General features: G+C 33.8%; 1 protein-coding gene across 2 annotated transcripts in view; it reads left to right on the forward strand.

Moving 5' to 3' along the window:
- LOC306879874 (elongation factor-like GTPase 1) overlaps positions 1-19587 on the forward strand; it is a 108588-nt gene that overhangs the window by 23091 nt on the left and 65910 nt on the right. For both annotated transcript variants that reach the window (XM_079433098.1, XM_079433099.1), the window contains exons 11-14: positions 386-508; positions 2748-2847; positions 16738-16892; positions 18441-18607. In XM_079433098.1, coding sequence (XP_079289224.1) covers positions 386-508; positions 2748-2847; positions 16738-16892; positions 18441-18607 — 545 coding nt within the window. The remainder of the gene's footprint in view (positions 1-385; positions 509-2747; positions 2848-16737; positions 16893-18440; positions 18608-19587) is intronic.

Consider the following 19587-nt stretch of genomic DNA (forward strand, 5'->3'; position numbering starts at 1 on the left):
ATAAAGTTGATCCTTGGTGAGCATAAAATATTTTTTTCCAAAAACATAAAAAAAAATCTTACTGATTGACTTTATTAAAAAACAAAAAAAACATAAATAAATACATATAAAAATAATAACTAACACACAATAAGTTTGTTAGAAGTTTATATTTTATCTAAAAATTTGCTAACAGGTGTGCAAGCCTCAAATAAATACATTTAATATGAAAGCATACAATATTTTAATTTGTATCCTGACAAGCAAAGTTTTTTTTGAAGTAAAGCAATATTCTTGGCGACCATTTGTAAAAAATAAATAAATAAAAAAATAAAATTCAGGTCCCATTTTGTACCCTGTTTGTGGAAAGTGCCAGTGGAGTGTGTTTTCTTGAACTGTTATTCAGCAATGGTGTGTGAAAAGCTGCCCAGCCCAGCTGAGATCTCGGCTGAGAGAGTGGAAAAGCTGATGAGCGTGGGAGCGCGCAGGTTCGACTCTCTGCCCGAGCAAACGCAGGAGCTAAAAAAGGGTGAGTGTTAATGTTAATGTGTTAATGGCTACAGCAGAGAACCTGTAAGCAGAGGAAATGATTCACACAGTGTTTCCTGCCGCCAGACTCCATCTAAAACTCACACTGCACGCATGTGCTCTTTTCTCATGAAAACGGCGCCCTCAGATCTTTTCTGGCACTTTCTGCCCAATGGAAGTTTTCTAGGTCTGCAGCACTTATCCACTCGCTGCTCTATGAACTGTGTTTGGATTCAATAGCTCCACATTTGTGAAGTGGCTTTTTTGAAGCTGAAAAAAAAATTGGTGTAGGATTTACTTTAAAAAATTTTTTTTTTTTTTTTTTTTTCAGTTAATGTGTTTTCAAGCAACACATTAAATTAAACATGACATTTTGAAGTAGAAAGATGAAAATTTGATTTTATTGTAAAACAGTAATCTTTGTTTTATTCACAACTTTGAAAAATAATATTTTACAGTGTATTTTGGTAGCCTATTGTTGTGTTGTTCTTATTTGAAGGCAATATTTCACCCAGAAATTAAAAAGAAAGACTCACAGTATACCACATTATTTTTCCTTTGCATGTCTGGAAATTTATATAGGTTTATAGTACAAGTTTTATATAAAAAATGGGGTCCCACTTTATATTGTGGCCTTAATGACTATGTACTTACATTTAAATTAATAATTTAGTACAATGCACTTATTGTGTACATACATGTTTTTACATTGTACTTATACTTTAAAAGTACCTGAATGTAATTACATCTGTAATTAACTTCTGTAATTACACTGTTGACCTATCCCTTACACCTTAACCTACCCTTAAACCGACCCATACCACCAAACCTGTCCCTAACCTTACCCGTATCCCATATCCCACTTCAATAGCAGCAAAAGTGTTTTGCAATACAATATGAACACAATAAGTACATTGTACTTATTTTTTGGTGCAAGTACATAGTCGTTTAGGCCACTTAATATAAAGTGGGACCAAAAATTGTAATGCCTAATATGAATTTACTATAAAAAATGTTTGGTAATCAAATCAATTTATAAAACTAACAATTTAGTTAGTATTTTAAAATGCAATTAAATGAGCGTTTAATCATTTATTTATTTTTTGGCAAAGTGCTTCAGGTTGTGATGCTCCTTAAAAATAATGTTTTAATAAATTGTATTATTATTTCTTTACATGTATTTCTGTTGTTATTCTTCAAGTTAGATCAAACTATTTTTTCATATTTATTTTCATATTTTGCCAGGTTATAGTGAATACCTATGAGTTTCTGTGTTTTATAATTATTAATATTATTATTATTATTACTTGTAAAAAGTACATTCTACTGTACAACATTTGTTATAATCTTTCATCAAACTTTAATTTATTAGATTTATTCATCAAATATTGCTAAATTGACATTTTGCTTTACACAGTAAATAATTTTTTTTGGCTGGATTTTGTGATTTTGTTTGCATTTTCAGCATTACAGAAATCACAGGGCCCTGTTAAAGTGTTTGCCGTGTTAAAAAGAGTAAGTTGCGTGGGTTATTAACTGTAAAAGTTATAACCATTAGTAAGAAGGGTTTGCAGTTAATAAATGTCCTCTCTCATTGCAGTCTATACAGTGCTCTGCAACTACACAATTTTTGAAAAATACATATCGTATGAGAAATTGAACTATATGCCGCAAAGAGCATGTTATTCTCTAGTTCTTTAGAAAACCATCTTTGTGTTTCCCTTTCAAAGGACCCAGAAATCAGTATTCTGATCCTGAAGAACCTTTAATAAAACATCAATAACTTTTCTTTTAATTTACAGAGGACCATAGAGCTGCTCAAGAACCCTGTAGAGCCAAAAGTGCATTAAAGAACCTGTAGTTGATTAAACAACTTTTGCATCCGTCTGTGGTAAAAGTTGCCGGGGGGCATTTGTTTCTCCAGCTTTCACACAGTTCCGACAAGAGTTTGTGTAAATAGCAGGATGCTTTTCATTTCGTGTGGCCTTAATTTCAAAGGTTTCTTTGAGTTTGTGCATTTAAAAGACAAGCGCTCCTCAATTCTGGCTTATGCCACGCTTTAAAGTAGTTTCTGATGGCGCTTAGGTGTGAAATTTGCTTGATTTCGTATTCATATGAAAAGAATACACCGTGTCCCAACCGTATTGTGTTCAAAGTCCGAATTGTACAATTACACTGGTGTTGCTGGCATTAAATGAGACTTGTTTAATCTGTTTGCTCTGTATGTTTGTCCCCTATAGCATTTCTAGATTGTTCGGCTGATGAGACGGCGCCGGTAATCGTCTTTGTGTCAAAGATGTTTGCTGTGGACTCCAAAGCTCTGCCACAGAACAAACAGAGGTACTGAACTTGCAGATGTGTCTCTTCATGTGTTATTTTAAGCAGATATCTGTTTCCTGTGTTGTGTGCTGTTTATTTTCAGATCAGAATTAGTTATAGAGCAATAGAAACATGGCCTGATCTGATACAGGGTTATTATAGTTAACTATTTCTGTTCCATCTACTTGTTTTCTTTTTATTTATAAAAAATAAAACCTTGCTGCTTGTACTGCGTTGGACTAACCCGGACTTGTCACAGCACGTAACATCATTGCTCTGTTGTTGGTTTTGATTGCTTCTGTTGTCCTCACTTGTAAGTCGCTTTGGATAAAAGTGTCTGCTAAATGATTAAATGTAAATTATAGTTAACTAAAACTGAAGCTAAAACTAAAATCAAAACTTGAAAAGACTTTTGTTACTTGAAATTAAATAAATGGTAACTGAAATAAAATATTAAAAAAAGCTAGTTGTCAAGGCAAAATTTCTCATTTTAATTAAAAACTAAAACAGAAATACATAAAAAAAACTCAACTGGTGTACATATACGTATATAAACTACTAAAAATGACAAACTAAATTTAAAATGAAAAAATTAATTCAAAATGTTAATAAAAACGATAATAGTATCTCAGTGATGCTTAACACTTTTATTATTATTATTATTAATATTTATTTTTATGCTGTATATACAATTCTCCAACTTTCTCAAACTTGGTTTATAAGGCAACTGCAGAGGGTTTGTTAAATAATAAAAACATAACATTTATAAAAAATAAAAAAGATATTAAATAAGTATTGTATTGGTTACTGTGCATGTCTTGTCACCATTAACATCAACGTGTGAATATGTTGTTCATTATTGAATTAATATCTTAAAATCTCAGTGGCAATTTTGAGTAAATATTTTTGAGTAAATATTTAAATATTATTTAAATATTAACTTTGAGTAAATAAAGTTTGCAATCCCTGCCCTAGTGAAACAGGACATCATGGTGAACCACTTATCACTTGGGTGAACTTAAAAACATACAATATGAATGGTAAGAAAATTTAGTTGGTTTTTTGGGGCCAACAATTGTTGCACATATGTTTCGGAGAATGTAATTCATTTAATGTTTTGTTATTATTTTGAATATATATTTCTAGCATAGCGCATATGAAAAACTATATCTTGTAAAACACTATTATAAAGTTGTTCAAAAGGTCTTTTTGCGATACCAACTAATGCATGTGAAAATGTACCAGCCAGAAATATTTATTACAAAACATACAAAGGTATTTTTATTAATACTAAGCCTGAGGAATTCAAATTTGTGACACTATGCAAACTTAGTCTGTCGTTTAATCTTAAAAACTAGTCGTACAGCATCACATACAAAATGAGCCTCTCTGTCTCTTGTCACATAAATATGAAGACGCATTATGATTTTGTTTTTCATATTTTTGTTTTGGTGCTTAATGTGAGGAACATTCCACATATGTGTCTCCACATGGTGTTCTGCTATCAGCCTTTAGGCATGATAGATAAACGTCTGATGGTAAATCTTCCACTGAGGAAAGAGCCCGGACAGATGTTTTCTTTTGTAGATGGTTTATAGGACTTTGATTTGAGTCGCTCACGTAATTTACATCAGTGAAGATTAGACTGTCATTCCGACTCAAACCATGTGCAACTATATTGCAATTCCTAAAATGTTTTATTTACTTGTATTTGCCCTTGGTGGGTGATTACTTTGGATCCTGGATGTACCGCCCTGAAAAGGCAGCTACACACATAGATCTTAGACTGTGATCTGTCCTGTGATGGAAGGATTTGTATTAACAGAGTGTGAAATTAATATCAAGTCAAACAAAAATCAGTCATTAAACTTTAAAGCCATTTTCTCAGCTCCAGTGTTGGTGTAGCTATCGAGTTGTGGTTTTGCAGAGTAGTAGGACGTTTAAAGGAAATCTTTGTGTTTAAAAATTGATCTAATTGATCTCAGCTATTCAGTAGCAAAAGGTTATTCCATTACTATGTATACTATCAGTCAAAAGTTTTGAATAATTAGGATTAGTAAAAAAAATACTCAAAATATGTTTATTTTCAAAAAGTACATTGCCGTTCAAAATTTTTGGGTCGGTAAGATTTTTAAAAATGTTTTTAATGTATGTAATGCTCACCAAGGCGGCATTTATTTGATTAAAAAATACAGTAAAAACACAAATATTGTGAAATATTATTATAGTTTAAAATAACAGTTTTCTATTTTAATATAATGAATATATAATGTAATTTATTCCTGTGATGCACTGCTGAATTTTCAGCATCATTACTCCAGTCTTCAGTGTCACATGATTCTTCAGAAATCATTCAATTATTATTGGTGCTCAATTGCTAATAATGGTTCTTATTATCATCGGTGTTAAAAACCATTTTTGGTGGTTAATATTTCTGTTCGAATATATTCGTAAAAAAGTCAGTTATTTTAAATTGTTATAATGATTTTCTATTAAATGTATTAATCTTTTTTGATTAAATAAACACAGCCTTGGGGAGCAGAAGAGACTTCTTTCAAAAACATTAAAAAAAATCGTAATTATTTCCAAACTTTTGACCGGTATTATTAGTATTGTAAGTAGATTTTATGATTAAAAAAATATTCAAAAATATACAACATTCAATGGGTATAAAAATACTAGTATTTTTTTTCTAGTTACAGTTTATCCTGTGGAATCTTGTTCATTTCCCATTAGGATTCTTTTAGGTTTGGTTCCAAATGATAAGAGAAATTCCAGAAGGAATCCTGTGTACATTCCTTCAGGCTTTTGTGTCGGACGAAAACTCTAGGACCCTGAATAATAGACCTGCGTGTGTATGTTTAAGTTTGCTATAGCCCTTGGGTTCTACAAACTTAATGGACCTTGGCCAAACAGTGATGTAGCAGTTGATCGATACAGCACTGAGCTCGCGGTGTGTGTGTGTGTGTGTGTGAGAGAGCAAGTTTGTGCTGCTGTGTTTTTCCTTTGTTGCTGGACTATGAGAATTGATATCCTACGGTAAATTCGCTGGATTAGATCCTGTCCCTGTTGATGTCCTTTGTGTCTGGACTCAACTGAAATAAATGTTTTTCAGATTTCACCTTAAGTAAGGTGATATCATGTCAGCGCTGAGGAACAATGCCCATTGCAGATCCGAGAGCGGGCGCTAGATGGCGCTCTCAGCCACGTCAGACTCCTCACATGACCCTGGACCTGAGGACATGAGCTGCTCAGATTCTTTGTTCTGGAGTCAGTGTGTCAGTCAGCTCGCAGACGGAAACAAAATCAGACTGCCCCTTTAGTACTGACCTCGGATCAGACGTTTTCTGTTATTCATTGGGTCGGGTGGAACTGTAAAATTAAATTAGATAGTGTTGCAGATAATTCAGTCAAGTGGATCTTTGTTTCCATCTGTGTCTTTTTAAACATTCCACCCACTCACAAAATCTTACACTTGCAATTCATCTGTCCGGTGTTTTCAGCCCTTTTGTTCTCACATTTTGTCTTTCTTCTCACCTTCTCCAGTAGGTGACAGCCTGGAGTAGAGGCGAGCGTTATGACTAAAACCAAAATATGATTAATGCCACTATAATGATGAATATATAATATTTTTTTTTTTAAGAAAGCAACGAAAAAATGGTTTAGAATTGGGAAAAAAGTAGCAATGAGAGTTTTTGGATAACATAATTATTCTTAAAAAAAAAAAAAAAAAAAAATATATATATATATATATATATATATATATATATATATATATATATATATATATATATATATATATATATATTAAATATTGTTATTAATTATAATATACATATGCTTATACACACACATGTATATAAGTATATATGTATATACATTTTATATATTTATATATGAATACATTATACATTTTTAAAACTGTATAGTATGTTATGTTACTTTAATATATAGATGTGTATCCAAAATGTATAACAGTAATAAACCATGCTATACAGTATTAAAAATGTATGCATTGTGTTTGTGTGTGCATGGGATATTACGTTTTTAATATATTAGTTTAGTATAAATATAACAACAGCCTTAAAAAAAGATACATTTTTCATGGTCTTCGCACATCAAACAACAAATCATTCATGCCTACTATATATAGATATGTCCACCGCCACATGATATACCCCATCCTGCCGTCCGGCCTGGGACGATTTTAGGGCCTTTGTTTTCAACCTTTGACCTCACCCTCACTCTTTCATGTCGAGCGGGTAGTCGTGACACTGGACAATCATCGCTATGGCACGCTGATGTCAAAGTGAATTATCTGAACTTTAATGGGTGGAGAGACAGTTGCACTTTTAATCATTAGAAGCAGATGGCCTGGGCAAACCCACATGCTGTTGTTTTGATAGAGGGGCCGTGGATCATGTGTAGATGCTTGCAGGCTGCATGTAGCGTTTCTTCGGTTGCAAGAGCTGCTGTGTAGCATTAGACTGCAGATAATAAAATCCATGTTTGCACAGAGCAGGAAGAGTGATTAGAGATGTGCATGTGACTGTCAGAACTCACACGCAAGAAACACTGTTCTGGAGCCAGTTGCTGTCTTGGCAGTGTTGAGATGGGAAACTGTAAGCTGGTTCAACTTTATAAGTCAAGATGAAGTGCTGTTTTCAGTTTGCTTTTGCAATGTGATGTATTACATAGCGTAACAGAATATTCAATGGAAAACTTTTAGCTTTTAGGAAATGATTGGATCGTGAAAAATTGGCTTGGCTGAAAAGACAGGTCTTTGGAGAGAAATACATACAGTATATATGTGACCCTGGAGCACAAAACCAGTCTTAAGTCGCACAGGTACATTTGTAGCAATAGCCAAAAATAATCAAAATGATCTATTTTTCTTTTATGCCAAAAATCATTAGGATATTAAGTAAAGATCATGTTCCATGAAGATATTTTGTAAATTTCCTACTGTAAATATATCAAAACATAATATTACTAATATGCATTGCTAATATGCATTTGAACAACTTTAAAGGCAATTTGATCAATATTTCGATTTTTTTTCACCCTCAGATTCCAGATTTTCAAATAGTTGTATCCCAGACAAATATTGTCCCATCCATATATCAGTGGAAAGCTTATTTACTTTCAGATGATGTATAAATCTCAATTTCAATTTGACCCTTATGACTGGTTTTGTGGTCCATGGTCACATATATATTTGGATTTATCAATGCTCACTAAGGCTGCATATATTTGATGAAAAATACTGTAAAACAAGAATATTTGTAGAATTTAAAATAATTGTTTTCTATTGTAATATATTTTAAAATATAATTTATTCCTGTGATGCAACGCTGAATTTTCAGCATCATTACTCCAGTCTTCAGTGTCACATGATCCTTCAGAAATCATTCTAATATGCTGATTTGCTGCTCAAGAAAGATTTCTGATTATTATCAGTGTTGAAAACTGTTGTGCAGCTTCATATTATTGTGTGTGTGTGTGTGTGTGTGTGTGTGTGTGTGTGTGTGAGTGAGAGATAGAGTGTGTGTGTGTGTGTGTAAACCATGATACATTTTTTCAGGATTCTTTGATAAACAGAAACTTCAGCATTTATTTTAAATTGAAATCTTTTGTAACAGTATAAATGTCTTCAGTGTCACTTTTGGTCGGTTTAATCTATCCCTGCTGTAAAAAATAGTCTTATTGGCGCCAAATGTATGCAGGATAGTGGAGATGTGACAGGAAAGTACAGGGAGAGATGGGATCAATGCACAGAAATGAATCAATACTAGGATCAAATGTAGTAAACTGATAAATCAGTATTTGCTTATTAGAGTCAGTTTTGATTCTTTGTTTACGTTAAATGAGTCATGAGTCATGGGAGCAGGATTTACTTGGTCTTTTGAAATTAAAAGAATGTATTATGAAGATCTGACTTCTGTCCATGTTCCCCAGTGCATTGTACTCTACTGAGCGAAGCTTCAAGTTAGTGTTAATGCTGACTATGTTGTACGCAGGTCAAGTGTGGTAATGCCATGCTCAAAGATCAGAGTATTTCAACTTTGACCCCATCTGACTCTGACCTCTCGAAGTGCAGACTGGCAATTCACATTGTTATCGTTGCATAGGCGTTGCCGGTGTGAAAATCAAAGCAGGATAGAAGAGAAACTGTATAGATTTGTACTGTATGTCAAATCTGTATCATGAACATTTTTATCTCAGTCAATTTCAACTCTTGTCATAATTATAACTTAAATTGTTAGTAACATGCTAGAAACATGCTAGCAACATGCTAATCATGTTAGAAACATGCTAGTTATGCTAGCAACATGCTAGTCACTTCCTAATCATGCTAGCAACATGCTAATCATGCTAGAACCATGCTAGTCCCTTTCTAGTCATGCTAGCAACATGCTAGTCACTTGCTAATCATGCTGGCCATAGTTATATATACGTAGATGCCTCATTACATCTAACATGACTTTCTAATTTTTTTTTTTTTATGAATTTTTATCTCATAATATCATATCTTTGTATGCATAAGTACAGCTTTTGTCATTATTATTAATAAGCCTTTCAATCGAAGATATTTACTTTTTATGTCATAATTATGACTTTTTTTCTGCATATTTTTTACTTTTTAATCTCATGAATTTTTGGTCCTATTTTAGACTTTTTATGTTATAATTTTGACTTTTTTTCAAAAATTTTTAAACGTTTTATCTTTTGTTTTGTATTTTGTATTGCATCAATTATAGCTCTTAAACCTTTAAAATAGAGTTTAGGAAGATGTATGTAACCACAATCATTAGCTTTGGTTAACTATTGAAGACTTTTCTCTTGTCAAAAGGCTCAACGTGACCGCAGACTTTGACGAACACTGCTGGCAGCAGCGACGTCTGTGTCCGTACCATTCGTATCAATGACAGCATAATCTCGTATCTCCCTGCTCCCAAATCATAAATCTTGTATCTCCGATTAAACATGATTTTGGGGAAATGTTGTGTTAATGTTGGTACACAACAGTATATGATAGCAATATAAGGTAAAATACCAACTTTAACGATTAACAAGCCACTGACAAGCCACGCAAAATCGCGTTCGTAATCGAATGCGGTTTATCAGCGATTATGAATGCGATTTTGCGTGGCTTGTCAGCGAACTACGGCTCCGTGCATTAAATGCTGCTCCATCTGAAAGCAGGTGATGGAGATTTACCGCTAATCAAAGAACCGGCTTTACTGACGAGATGCGCATGACAATAGCATGCGATTAATCGTGTAGCCCTAGTCTGGAGCCCTACGATGGTTCCCGAAGTCAGCGTTATAACAATGTTAGAAGAATGTTGTCCGTGGTATATTTTCACTGCAAAACAATAAGAAATGCCGCTAATGTCACCGCAAATTTTGAGAAAAGCCACAGCAAAATAAGTTATTTAGGCCGCAAAAATCTGAAAAAAGTCCCGCAAAATCCTGGAGGGACTGATTATTATCACTTTGTATGTCATTATTTGGCCCACCCTGATGAACGACAGTGTGTTATGAACTACGCTGTTATGTAGAAGTCAGTGAATCCTTATAGGGGACATTTACAGAAGTCTTAAATGTACAATAGCTAGAATTAGGTGATGGCCATGTAAAACTAAATTATGATTTATTTTTTAAGAAAACTTGATTGAAAGTTATTTCTTGAAGAGTGTAGAATATGTTTCCTTTAACTTTTGAACATACTTGCGAACAGCACCCCTGAATATGTGCCAAACGACTTCTCTTCCCAGCGCCATCAAAACACCTTTTCTGCTGACTGAAAGAGACCGACAGTTTGAGCTGGAATTAGCACGGTGGTTTTCAAATGCCAATTTCCCTCGCCACTTTTGATGCTTAAATACCTTCTACTCCGTGTGTTTCGAACGACGTCTAGCTCGATGGAGATCAACTCCATTTCCTTTGGGTCTGCTAGAGCCATCGAGGGATGAGTGTGATTTGTGAACGGAAAAATAGTTGGGCCGCGGTAATGTACTCCTGTTTATTCAGTCTAACATCATACTGTTTCCTTCAATCAAGAATGCTGTGGTTAATATGCCACTGTATTTCGGCCTTGACCGCCAGCTCCCTGCTTCTCCTCCATGGCGAGTGTGAGGAAGAGATTCAGAGAGGAGCTGGGTGGCTCCCAGTGGCTCTTTACTGTGTTTGTTTTATCTTCATTGTTTGCTTGTGTTCACTCTCTGTTGTACTCAGTCGCATCACACCCTCCTTTTCTCCAGATAGACACTCTCTCTTGCTGTCTATATTTTTTTTTTCCCATTCCCTCTCTCTCTCTCTGATGTTTTTTCTAAGCTTAAAGCAGTCAACATCAGGGTATCCTGGCATAAAGTTTCTCCCTGACCTGAGATGATCTCTTTTCTGTCTCATGTCTGTGGAGTCTCTGTGCTTCACACACTACAGGCATTTTTTTATAGATATTATGTAGATGTAGATTTAAGCTAATCTAATTGAATGAACTGATTTTCAATGTGATTATTGTATATAAATACTTGCTCAGCCCTTAAATAAAGATAATATATTGTTGTTTATTTCTGTATCACTCTGTATCCATTCACAATTTATGACTCATTTTCATTTGTCAGGGAAGAGCACATATTTCTTGAGATGAATATTAGAAAATAAATATAATTATAATGTATTATAATTAATATATTTTTATTTATTTCCTAATATATAATTATATATTAGAAAATAATTATAAAATATTTTCACCAATGTAAATGCATACATTTTAAAATGATTGTATACTATTTCCAATGTGTGAACATGTCAACATATCATTTATTTTTTTATTTTTTTTTATTTTTACTATAAATAAAATCCTAGTTGTGAAGTTAGACTTAGCAAGACAAATGAGTTGGCTGTTTTCTAAAAATGCTTAAATTGTCATTTCCGTTGTAGAATTAGTGGTGGTTTGAGATGGGAACGATGCTTGTTCATTGCAGTTTAGGTAGAATTAAAAAAAGAAAAAGAAAATTCTCCTATGGTGCATGAACTGTTGGACAGTGTTTGTAGACAACTAAAATAAATGAGTGAGTTTGAAAAGGTTATTTAAGGGAGTTTCATTTCTCTGGGCCAAAAGTGCCCATATTTAAAGAAGCACCCGTATATTTGTTTTCTTGGCTCTGAGTGAAGGGGTGGGGGGGATGTACTCACAGTATGACATCATCTCCTGTGAGTACAGCTTTTAGCTTGTAAATGAGCTTTCCTTTCATATTTTCTTTCAAAACATCATATATATACATGATCATCCATAAGCACATTATCCTGATAGCATCAAATGCATGTAGACGCTCCCGCATCAGCTGACCTTTGACCCTTTGGAGTGAGCTGATAAACCTAAGAGAAGAGGGCATTGCAAACACAAAGAGGCTGAGAAAATGGACATAAAGCGTTCCTTTAGACCACAATGCATCTCGGATTTCAGCCTGTAAATTGGTGACGGCAGCAGCTGCTAGCGTTATACCCTGACCCACATTTTAAAGGCACCGTTCCAGCCTTTACATATCAAAACAGTGTTATTTAAGCAAACCCAGATATCCTGTGCTGGAGGGAGACTTTGGCAAAAGCAGCACTGCTACTTGTAATTCATTTGATCCTTCGTCTTGATTTGATAGAGGCTTCTGTTGAGTGAGTTTTGTGAGTTTTACAAAAAAAATGCCAGGAGGAAACGGGTGTTTGCTTGCTCTGTTTGCATGAGAGAATATTACATTTTAATAATAATATTTTTATGTCTTGTTTGTATTGAAGGGTTTATTTGGATACCCGTTAGACTGACTTGTAGTCTAAATACAATTCCTTCATGTCCATGTTTCCAGAATTTTAGATGTACGTTTGCATTGGTGTGAATTTGAATCGAAGTGGTTGAGTTTATTAATTTGGAAAGGGACAGTTTTCAGTTTTTAACATAAACGTTTCCATTTAATGCATTGTACTAGATTTAGCCAGAGGCAAAATTTTCATCCGCTAAACCAGATTGATTAACCGGATTGATTTAATTTATTGAATTGACCTAAAAAATAAAATAAAATAAGTAAATAAATAAAAAATAACAATAAATAAATAAATATATATGAATTGCCTATATACATAACTGTTTAGAAGTTTGGGATCAGTATTGTTTATTTTTATTGAATTTTTTCAGCAAGAAAATTTATCAAGACATTTATATTTATTTATAGTGTTTTTCATGAAATGCTGTTCTATTTAAACTTTATATTCATCAAAGGGTCTTAAAAACAATGTATCACATTTTCCACAAAAAATATTAAGCAGCACAACTGTTTTCAACATTGATAATAATAATAAATGTTTTTTTCAGCAGCAAAACTGCATATTAGAATGATTTAAACAAACTTTTGAATGGGAGTATATTTTGGCAATTCAAAAAAAAATATATATTTTGCCGTATTTAAACAAGAAAATACAAGTAGTTATGCATTTCTTTCTGTTCATTATTCCTCGGTTCAGATTTTACATCCAGCCTGTCACCTCAGTTCACTTTGAGGAATTGAATGGCACACGGATGACATATACTCGGGTCAGGTCTGCTAGTTTTCTCTCCTTTTTTCCAATTGAATGAACTGCATCAGTAAACCTGCAAAGCACAAATGCATTCCTCCACCTTTGGGGTTGCCATAGCAATGATCAATGTGGGTCAGTGTGTGTGTGTGTGTGTGTGTGTGTGTGTGTGTGGTATGTGGTATGTGATTTGGCGTGTGGGAGTGTTGTCAGCCACTCTTACACATGCCCTGCATGGAACGCTAATATGTTGGCTCGTCTGATTGGCTGCTGGTGCCGGGTGTTTTTATTAATGGCACAAGGCAGTCGGTAGGCAGAAAATTGGTTGGGCTGTTCAGTGCTCATATGCGCAGACATAAATAAATATGAGCAAATTAGCTTTAGATTGGTGATAATGCTAATTTCAATATCAATTTATTTGAAAAATGTGTAAGCATGCAGATGTTTACATTATTAATAATTCTATTTTTAATTGTATTAGATACAACAATGGTAATTTGGTCAGATTTGTGTACTTTGGTCGTCTTGAGCCCAAGAGTTAGTAATATGTCTAATTATTTTTATAAAAGACAATTGTGTAAAATGCAGATATTGAATTTGGCAGATTTCCATAAGAGTTGTTTTCTGTGTAGTTTAATGTCTGATGAAGTGTGTTTTGTGAGTAGATTGTGTTATGTGTACAGCTTTAGAAACAATTTATATTTCCATTCCTCTATCGTTTTTTTTTTCTTCCCTTGAGAGTATTAAAAAACAATCCCTCTTGTGGTTTTTAAAGACTTCACTGTAATGTTCTGTACCCATTACTTCATGACCACAGTGGCCGAGCTTGTAAATGAGCTTCATGCTGTTTCCATTATTGCCAATATAAGCGACACATTCAGACCTTTGAAATGGACAACATGACGATTCGGAGAAGGACTGAAATGAAACATTTGACACGCGCAACATGATTGAAATAATACTAAATGGAGCGGAAGTTGAAAGAAGAAAAGAAAAAGTGGAAAGTGGGTAAAAACCTATTGAGTGTGTTTAAGACCTAAAACAGTTTATTTGTGGTTGATTTCGCAATTGTAGTTGCTATTGCACTGTTATTTAAAAATAAAAAAATAATAGCTTTTAAAGTAGAGGACTTGACTTTTCCTCTGGACTGTGTCCTGTTTTAATGTAATTTATGCATCCCAAATGTGTGATTAATATTTCAGCATGGCAGTGTTCTATCATCGTAACTAGCTTTGTTTATGACTCTGAAGTTACAGCCTGCACTTTCCATGAATAAGGTACACTTTGTTCCATTACTTCTTTAGCATTAGAGACACAAACGCCAACTTTTAGACCCTGATACCCAAGTTGTACTCAAGTTTTTATTTAATTATTTATGGGAAAAATATGCTTAAGTTTGGTCCCACACTAGCTAATCGCTATAGTGACAATGTTTATTTAATTTTTAATTTAATTTTTATTTATTGATTTTTTTTATTTTTTTACTAATTTTAATTTAATTGTATTATTATTATTTTTTTACAAATTCATAAGAATCGTAACTCTCTTGAATCAGCCATACTACAGTACAAGCATCGCTTCGGTCAATACTGAGCTGAAACTTTTGTTACCAATTACAGCTTGTTTGGCAAGTATTTTGCAGAGTCATAAAAAGTAAACTCGATGAACTTCACAATCATTTCTCTGTCAATGTCTTCCAACCAATTGCTGCAAGTATGCCGTGTAACTACATAGGATCTATATTTAGATGTAAAGAAAAAGAAGTCACAGTAGCTGGCTGTTACGTTCCTCTTGCAGCGTCCTCCTTTATGATTTGTTTATAGTCTGTAAGCAGCATTCTTCTGTCATCTCCTCAGATGGAGTCATCATTCTGCTTTAGATGAGTCCTTAATATATGTGGCAGCGGTTTGGAAGTAAACATGGTTTAAATCTTCTGTTGGATCTACTGCTTAGCAGCATAAAAGCACATTATTAATGTTTTATGTGGGCTAGTTTCAAGCTATGTTAATCTTGTTGGTATATTTTTGGTGTATTAGAACTGAGCCAGTTTTCCTTTCGGTCCAGTTTGACTTTGAGCAATTTATATCTCAAACAATTGTAAGAGTTTGGTGTTCTATTTAAAGCTTGTCTGTAGCTCCTTTTGTTCTTGTAATGGCATGTCTGCTTCTTTTTGAAATAGAAATTCTTGAATCAGTTCACTTATCTCTGCTGTTGAAATTGGATGTCTGTGATAATGGCTTGTGCAAAAAGTCTTTTGGGGGTCTTGGCTATTTCTTTAAGGTTTTATGTTACATTAAGACACTGTAGTTAGTTAGAAATATTTTTTTCCCCCCATGTTCCATGAATGATTTAATTTATTTGACCATAAAATTTGCACTAAATAGGAGATGGCCCTCACTGCAGAACACAAGATCCAAGGTGTGTGGTTGGATCTAGATCCAACTCCTCCCACCTTACATATACCTAAACCTACCCGTCCCCACCCCCTGATCCCTAAACCCACCCCTAAACCTACTATCTCCACGCCCTAGATGTGGATCCAACCCCGCCCCCTGGATCTTTGTTCTTCAGTGAGGGGCTACTGCTAAATAGAGGCTAAAACATGGCCTACATCCATGTTCAGCATCATTATATTTGCCATTCAAATACGGTAATAATAATATGCTATAAAATGACAAAATTGTGCAACGATTTATTACCAAGGTTGAGCAAATTTTAAAATGTGCAATTCATGTGTTGGAATTGAATCAGATATATCCAACAGGAAGTTGAATTGTAATCTGAATATAAAATGTAATTTGTATTCTTCTTGTATTCTATTTTTCTCATAATTGTAATTTTGTCATTTTAATTTCCTTTCAATTTTATATTCAAATTGCAATTTAATAATAATAATCTTTTAATTGATAAATGTTGGTGTTTTATTTTTTCAATAGCCTCATTTGGCTTCATTTCAAATTTATTTCCTCATATTTGCTATTTACTCATATTAGCTAATCATCTTGGGCTAATTATTGCAATTATACATACAAATAGACAGATTGTTTCAGTAAAAAATTGTAATTTTCTGAACTTATGTTTTTGCATGTTTGTTTATTAACTGTTTGGCTAATTCATTGTTTTTAAACACCTATTTAGCACTGATTACTTTAGCTAGGCACATCACACAATTATATATGAGAGGTTGACTAGTGAATCCCCAAACAGGTGACTCGGTCAGCCTGTAATAAAGTGCAGAGAAAACACTATAGCCCGCAGTTGTATCTCCCACTGTCCAGTTGTGATCTTGCCAAGTGCGGTTCATAACCGTGCATTATGGTTTGTCATGATTTCGTACCTCCAGGCCGTTGACTCAGGAGGAGATCGCCCAGAGAAGGGAACCGGCCAGGCAACGGCACGCAGAGAGACAAGCTGCCAATCAGAGCGCAGAAAACCCCGGGTCAGCTGATGCTGGAGGGGCTTCAACCCTAGCGGCCCTGGCCAGCGGTGCCGTCACAGGCAAGAGTTTAACCCCTTCAGTGCTGCATGTGTGACAGTGAAAGAGTAAATAAGCTGTCTTTGAGCTTGCATGTCACAGGCTATATTTCCTAAGGCAAATTCTGTACCATTAAACTATCATGATAAGTCTATTTCATACTTTGATTGTACCTGGAGACTTCTTTATTTGATACAGTGGTGGCCAAAATTATTAGAACACCAGTATTATCAGCAGCTAAAAAATGGTTTTAAGCCAGTTATTTCTATCTTTTGCTGTAGTGTGTCAGTAGGAAATATCAGTTTACATTTCCAAACATTGATTTTGCCATTAATTGTAATAATCCAGTGAGATTTTTGTTTGCTCCACACAGAGATCTGATCTGATCATCATCCAGTCTGTCTGGAGTGACATGAAGAAACAGAACAAAATGAGGCAGACTAAATCCAGAAGAACTGTGCAACATCTCCAAGATGCTTCAAGAAACCTCCCTGCAAAGCTACAGAACTCTTAAAAAGTTTTAAAATGTAAAATGAGGATGCTGTCAAAAATAATGTCATAAATAGATTTTCTTTATCAATGAACTTCTATTAATTAAATTAAATCAACATTTGGTGTGATTATCTTATGTGTTTATAGCAGCTTTTGCCCTCGGTGCACTTGTGCAGAGTTTATAGCTTTGCAGGTTGGAGATCTTGGAGATGTTGCCACAGTTCTTCTGGATTTAGTCTGCCTCAGTTTGTTCTGTTTCTTCATGTCACTCCACACTGTAAAAAAAATCTGTCAAATTTACGGTAAAAAACTGGCAGCTGTAGTTAACTTAAATTTACAGTTAAATGCCGTAATTTCGTTAACTGATACAATGTTAATATAACAAACTATTGAAGTACTGAAATCTGTTTTGTACCTTTGAAATACACTGATAACCACCAAATGCAGGTGGTGATGAGAAAGTCACATGATGAACCAAAGCCCATCACAAGCAGCTTTTAAATAATAACATATACAGAAGGTGCACAGTGTCATTCACACAAGCACTAAACACCATCATGGTGAGACTCATTAAACTGAAATATGCAATAAACATTAATTTAACAACATTAGATGTAACATACAACCCTAATAAACATAACTGATAAGAAACAATTAAGAAGAAACATAGTTATTTCAAAGAAAAACCATCAAATTCAAACAAAATTTGAAATGCAATGCAGGGAATTCTGGGAACGTCAGTTTACGTGTTTTCCTGTAAATTTTACTGGCACTTACCGTTAACATTTAACAGATTTTTACTGTAGCATTTTCACAGTTTTTTACCGTTAAAATCACGGTCATTTTTTACAGTGACTGGATTATGATCAGATCAGATCTCTGCGTGAAACAAACTAAAAATCTCACTGGATTATTACAATTAATGGCAAAATGAATGTTTGGAAATGTAAAATTATATTTCCTACTGACACACTACAGTAAAAGATAGAAATAACTGACTTAAAACCTTTTTTTAGCTGCTGAAAATACTGGTGTTCTAATAATTTTGGCCACCACTGTACATCAACTTTGTCCCGCAGATGCTCTGTGTGCGCAGACAGAGGCTCTTTCGGTCAAAACTACAGTCGAGGAGGATAACAAAGAGCATTTTGTGGCTTTTGCACGAGTCTACAGCGGTGTCGTCAGAAAAGGCCAAAGGGTGTTTGTGCTCGGACCCAAATACGACCCGTCGCTGGCACTCAGAGCGGTGAGCAACTGCATGTCTGTCTTCATAACCACTGATGGTTTCCTTATCCAAGAATGAATGCAATTCATAACATAATCATCACACAATTAATAATCCTTAACCCTGCTGAACTTGAACTCGGGTAAATTAACTGCCTCGTTCGGGTTCATTTCCAATTAATTTCCACATGTTTGAAGCTGTCTGGAGCTAATTATTACATTATTACCCAGAAACTATTAAAAGACTCTACAATTGAGACATTCATTGAAGAGTCAGAGTCGAATTTGCATAAAACTCCACCGTCATTGGCCATTAAGAACGTTTCTCAATTAAGAGACGAAGTGTCCTCTTAAACAAAGGTGATTCAGGGCTGAATGGTAATGATTGTGATAAATATTGGGATTGAAAAAGAAAAAAAATATTTTTCTCATGTTGCTGCACATTTAATTTTAAATATTAAAAGGCTAATTAATTTAATTTATATAAAGAAACAGTTGCTCTTTTGAGTCTTCAATAATAATGGTAAAATTGTATATGTATATAGTCGCACACACACACACACACATTATATCTCTTAATAATAAGAATGTTCTCTTATTTACAAATTTTACAATTACTATATTAGTAGTAGTAGTAGTAGTAGTAGTATATTGGAATAAAAAATTATCTTTTTAATATATGTATTTAAAAATATAAACAAATATGTATATATTATGATATGCAGAATGTATTATAATACATATCTGAGTAGTAATAATAGTAATGATGATCTTATTTGCAGTTTACAATATTTACAATTACTGCATATGATGATTCTTTAAATGGTGTATTAAACTTATTTAAATGTTTTTTATATATAAACAAATATAAACTGTGTGTATATAATATACAGAATATATTATAATATATCTCTGAATATAATAATAATGATAATAATGCATTATTTACAATTTACAATTGCATCGTTATTGTTATTATTATTATTCAAATTAGTATTGTGT

Source organism: Barbus barbus, assembly GCF_936440315.1.
Source record: "Barbus barbus genome assembly, chromosome: 2".
Classification (NCBI taxonomy): domain Eukaryota; kingdom Metazoa; phylum Chordata; class Actinopteri; order Cypriniformes; family Cyprinidae; genus Barbus; species Barbus barbus.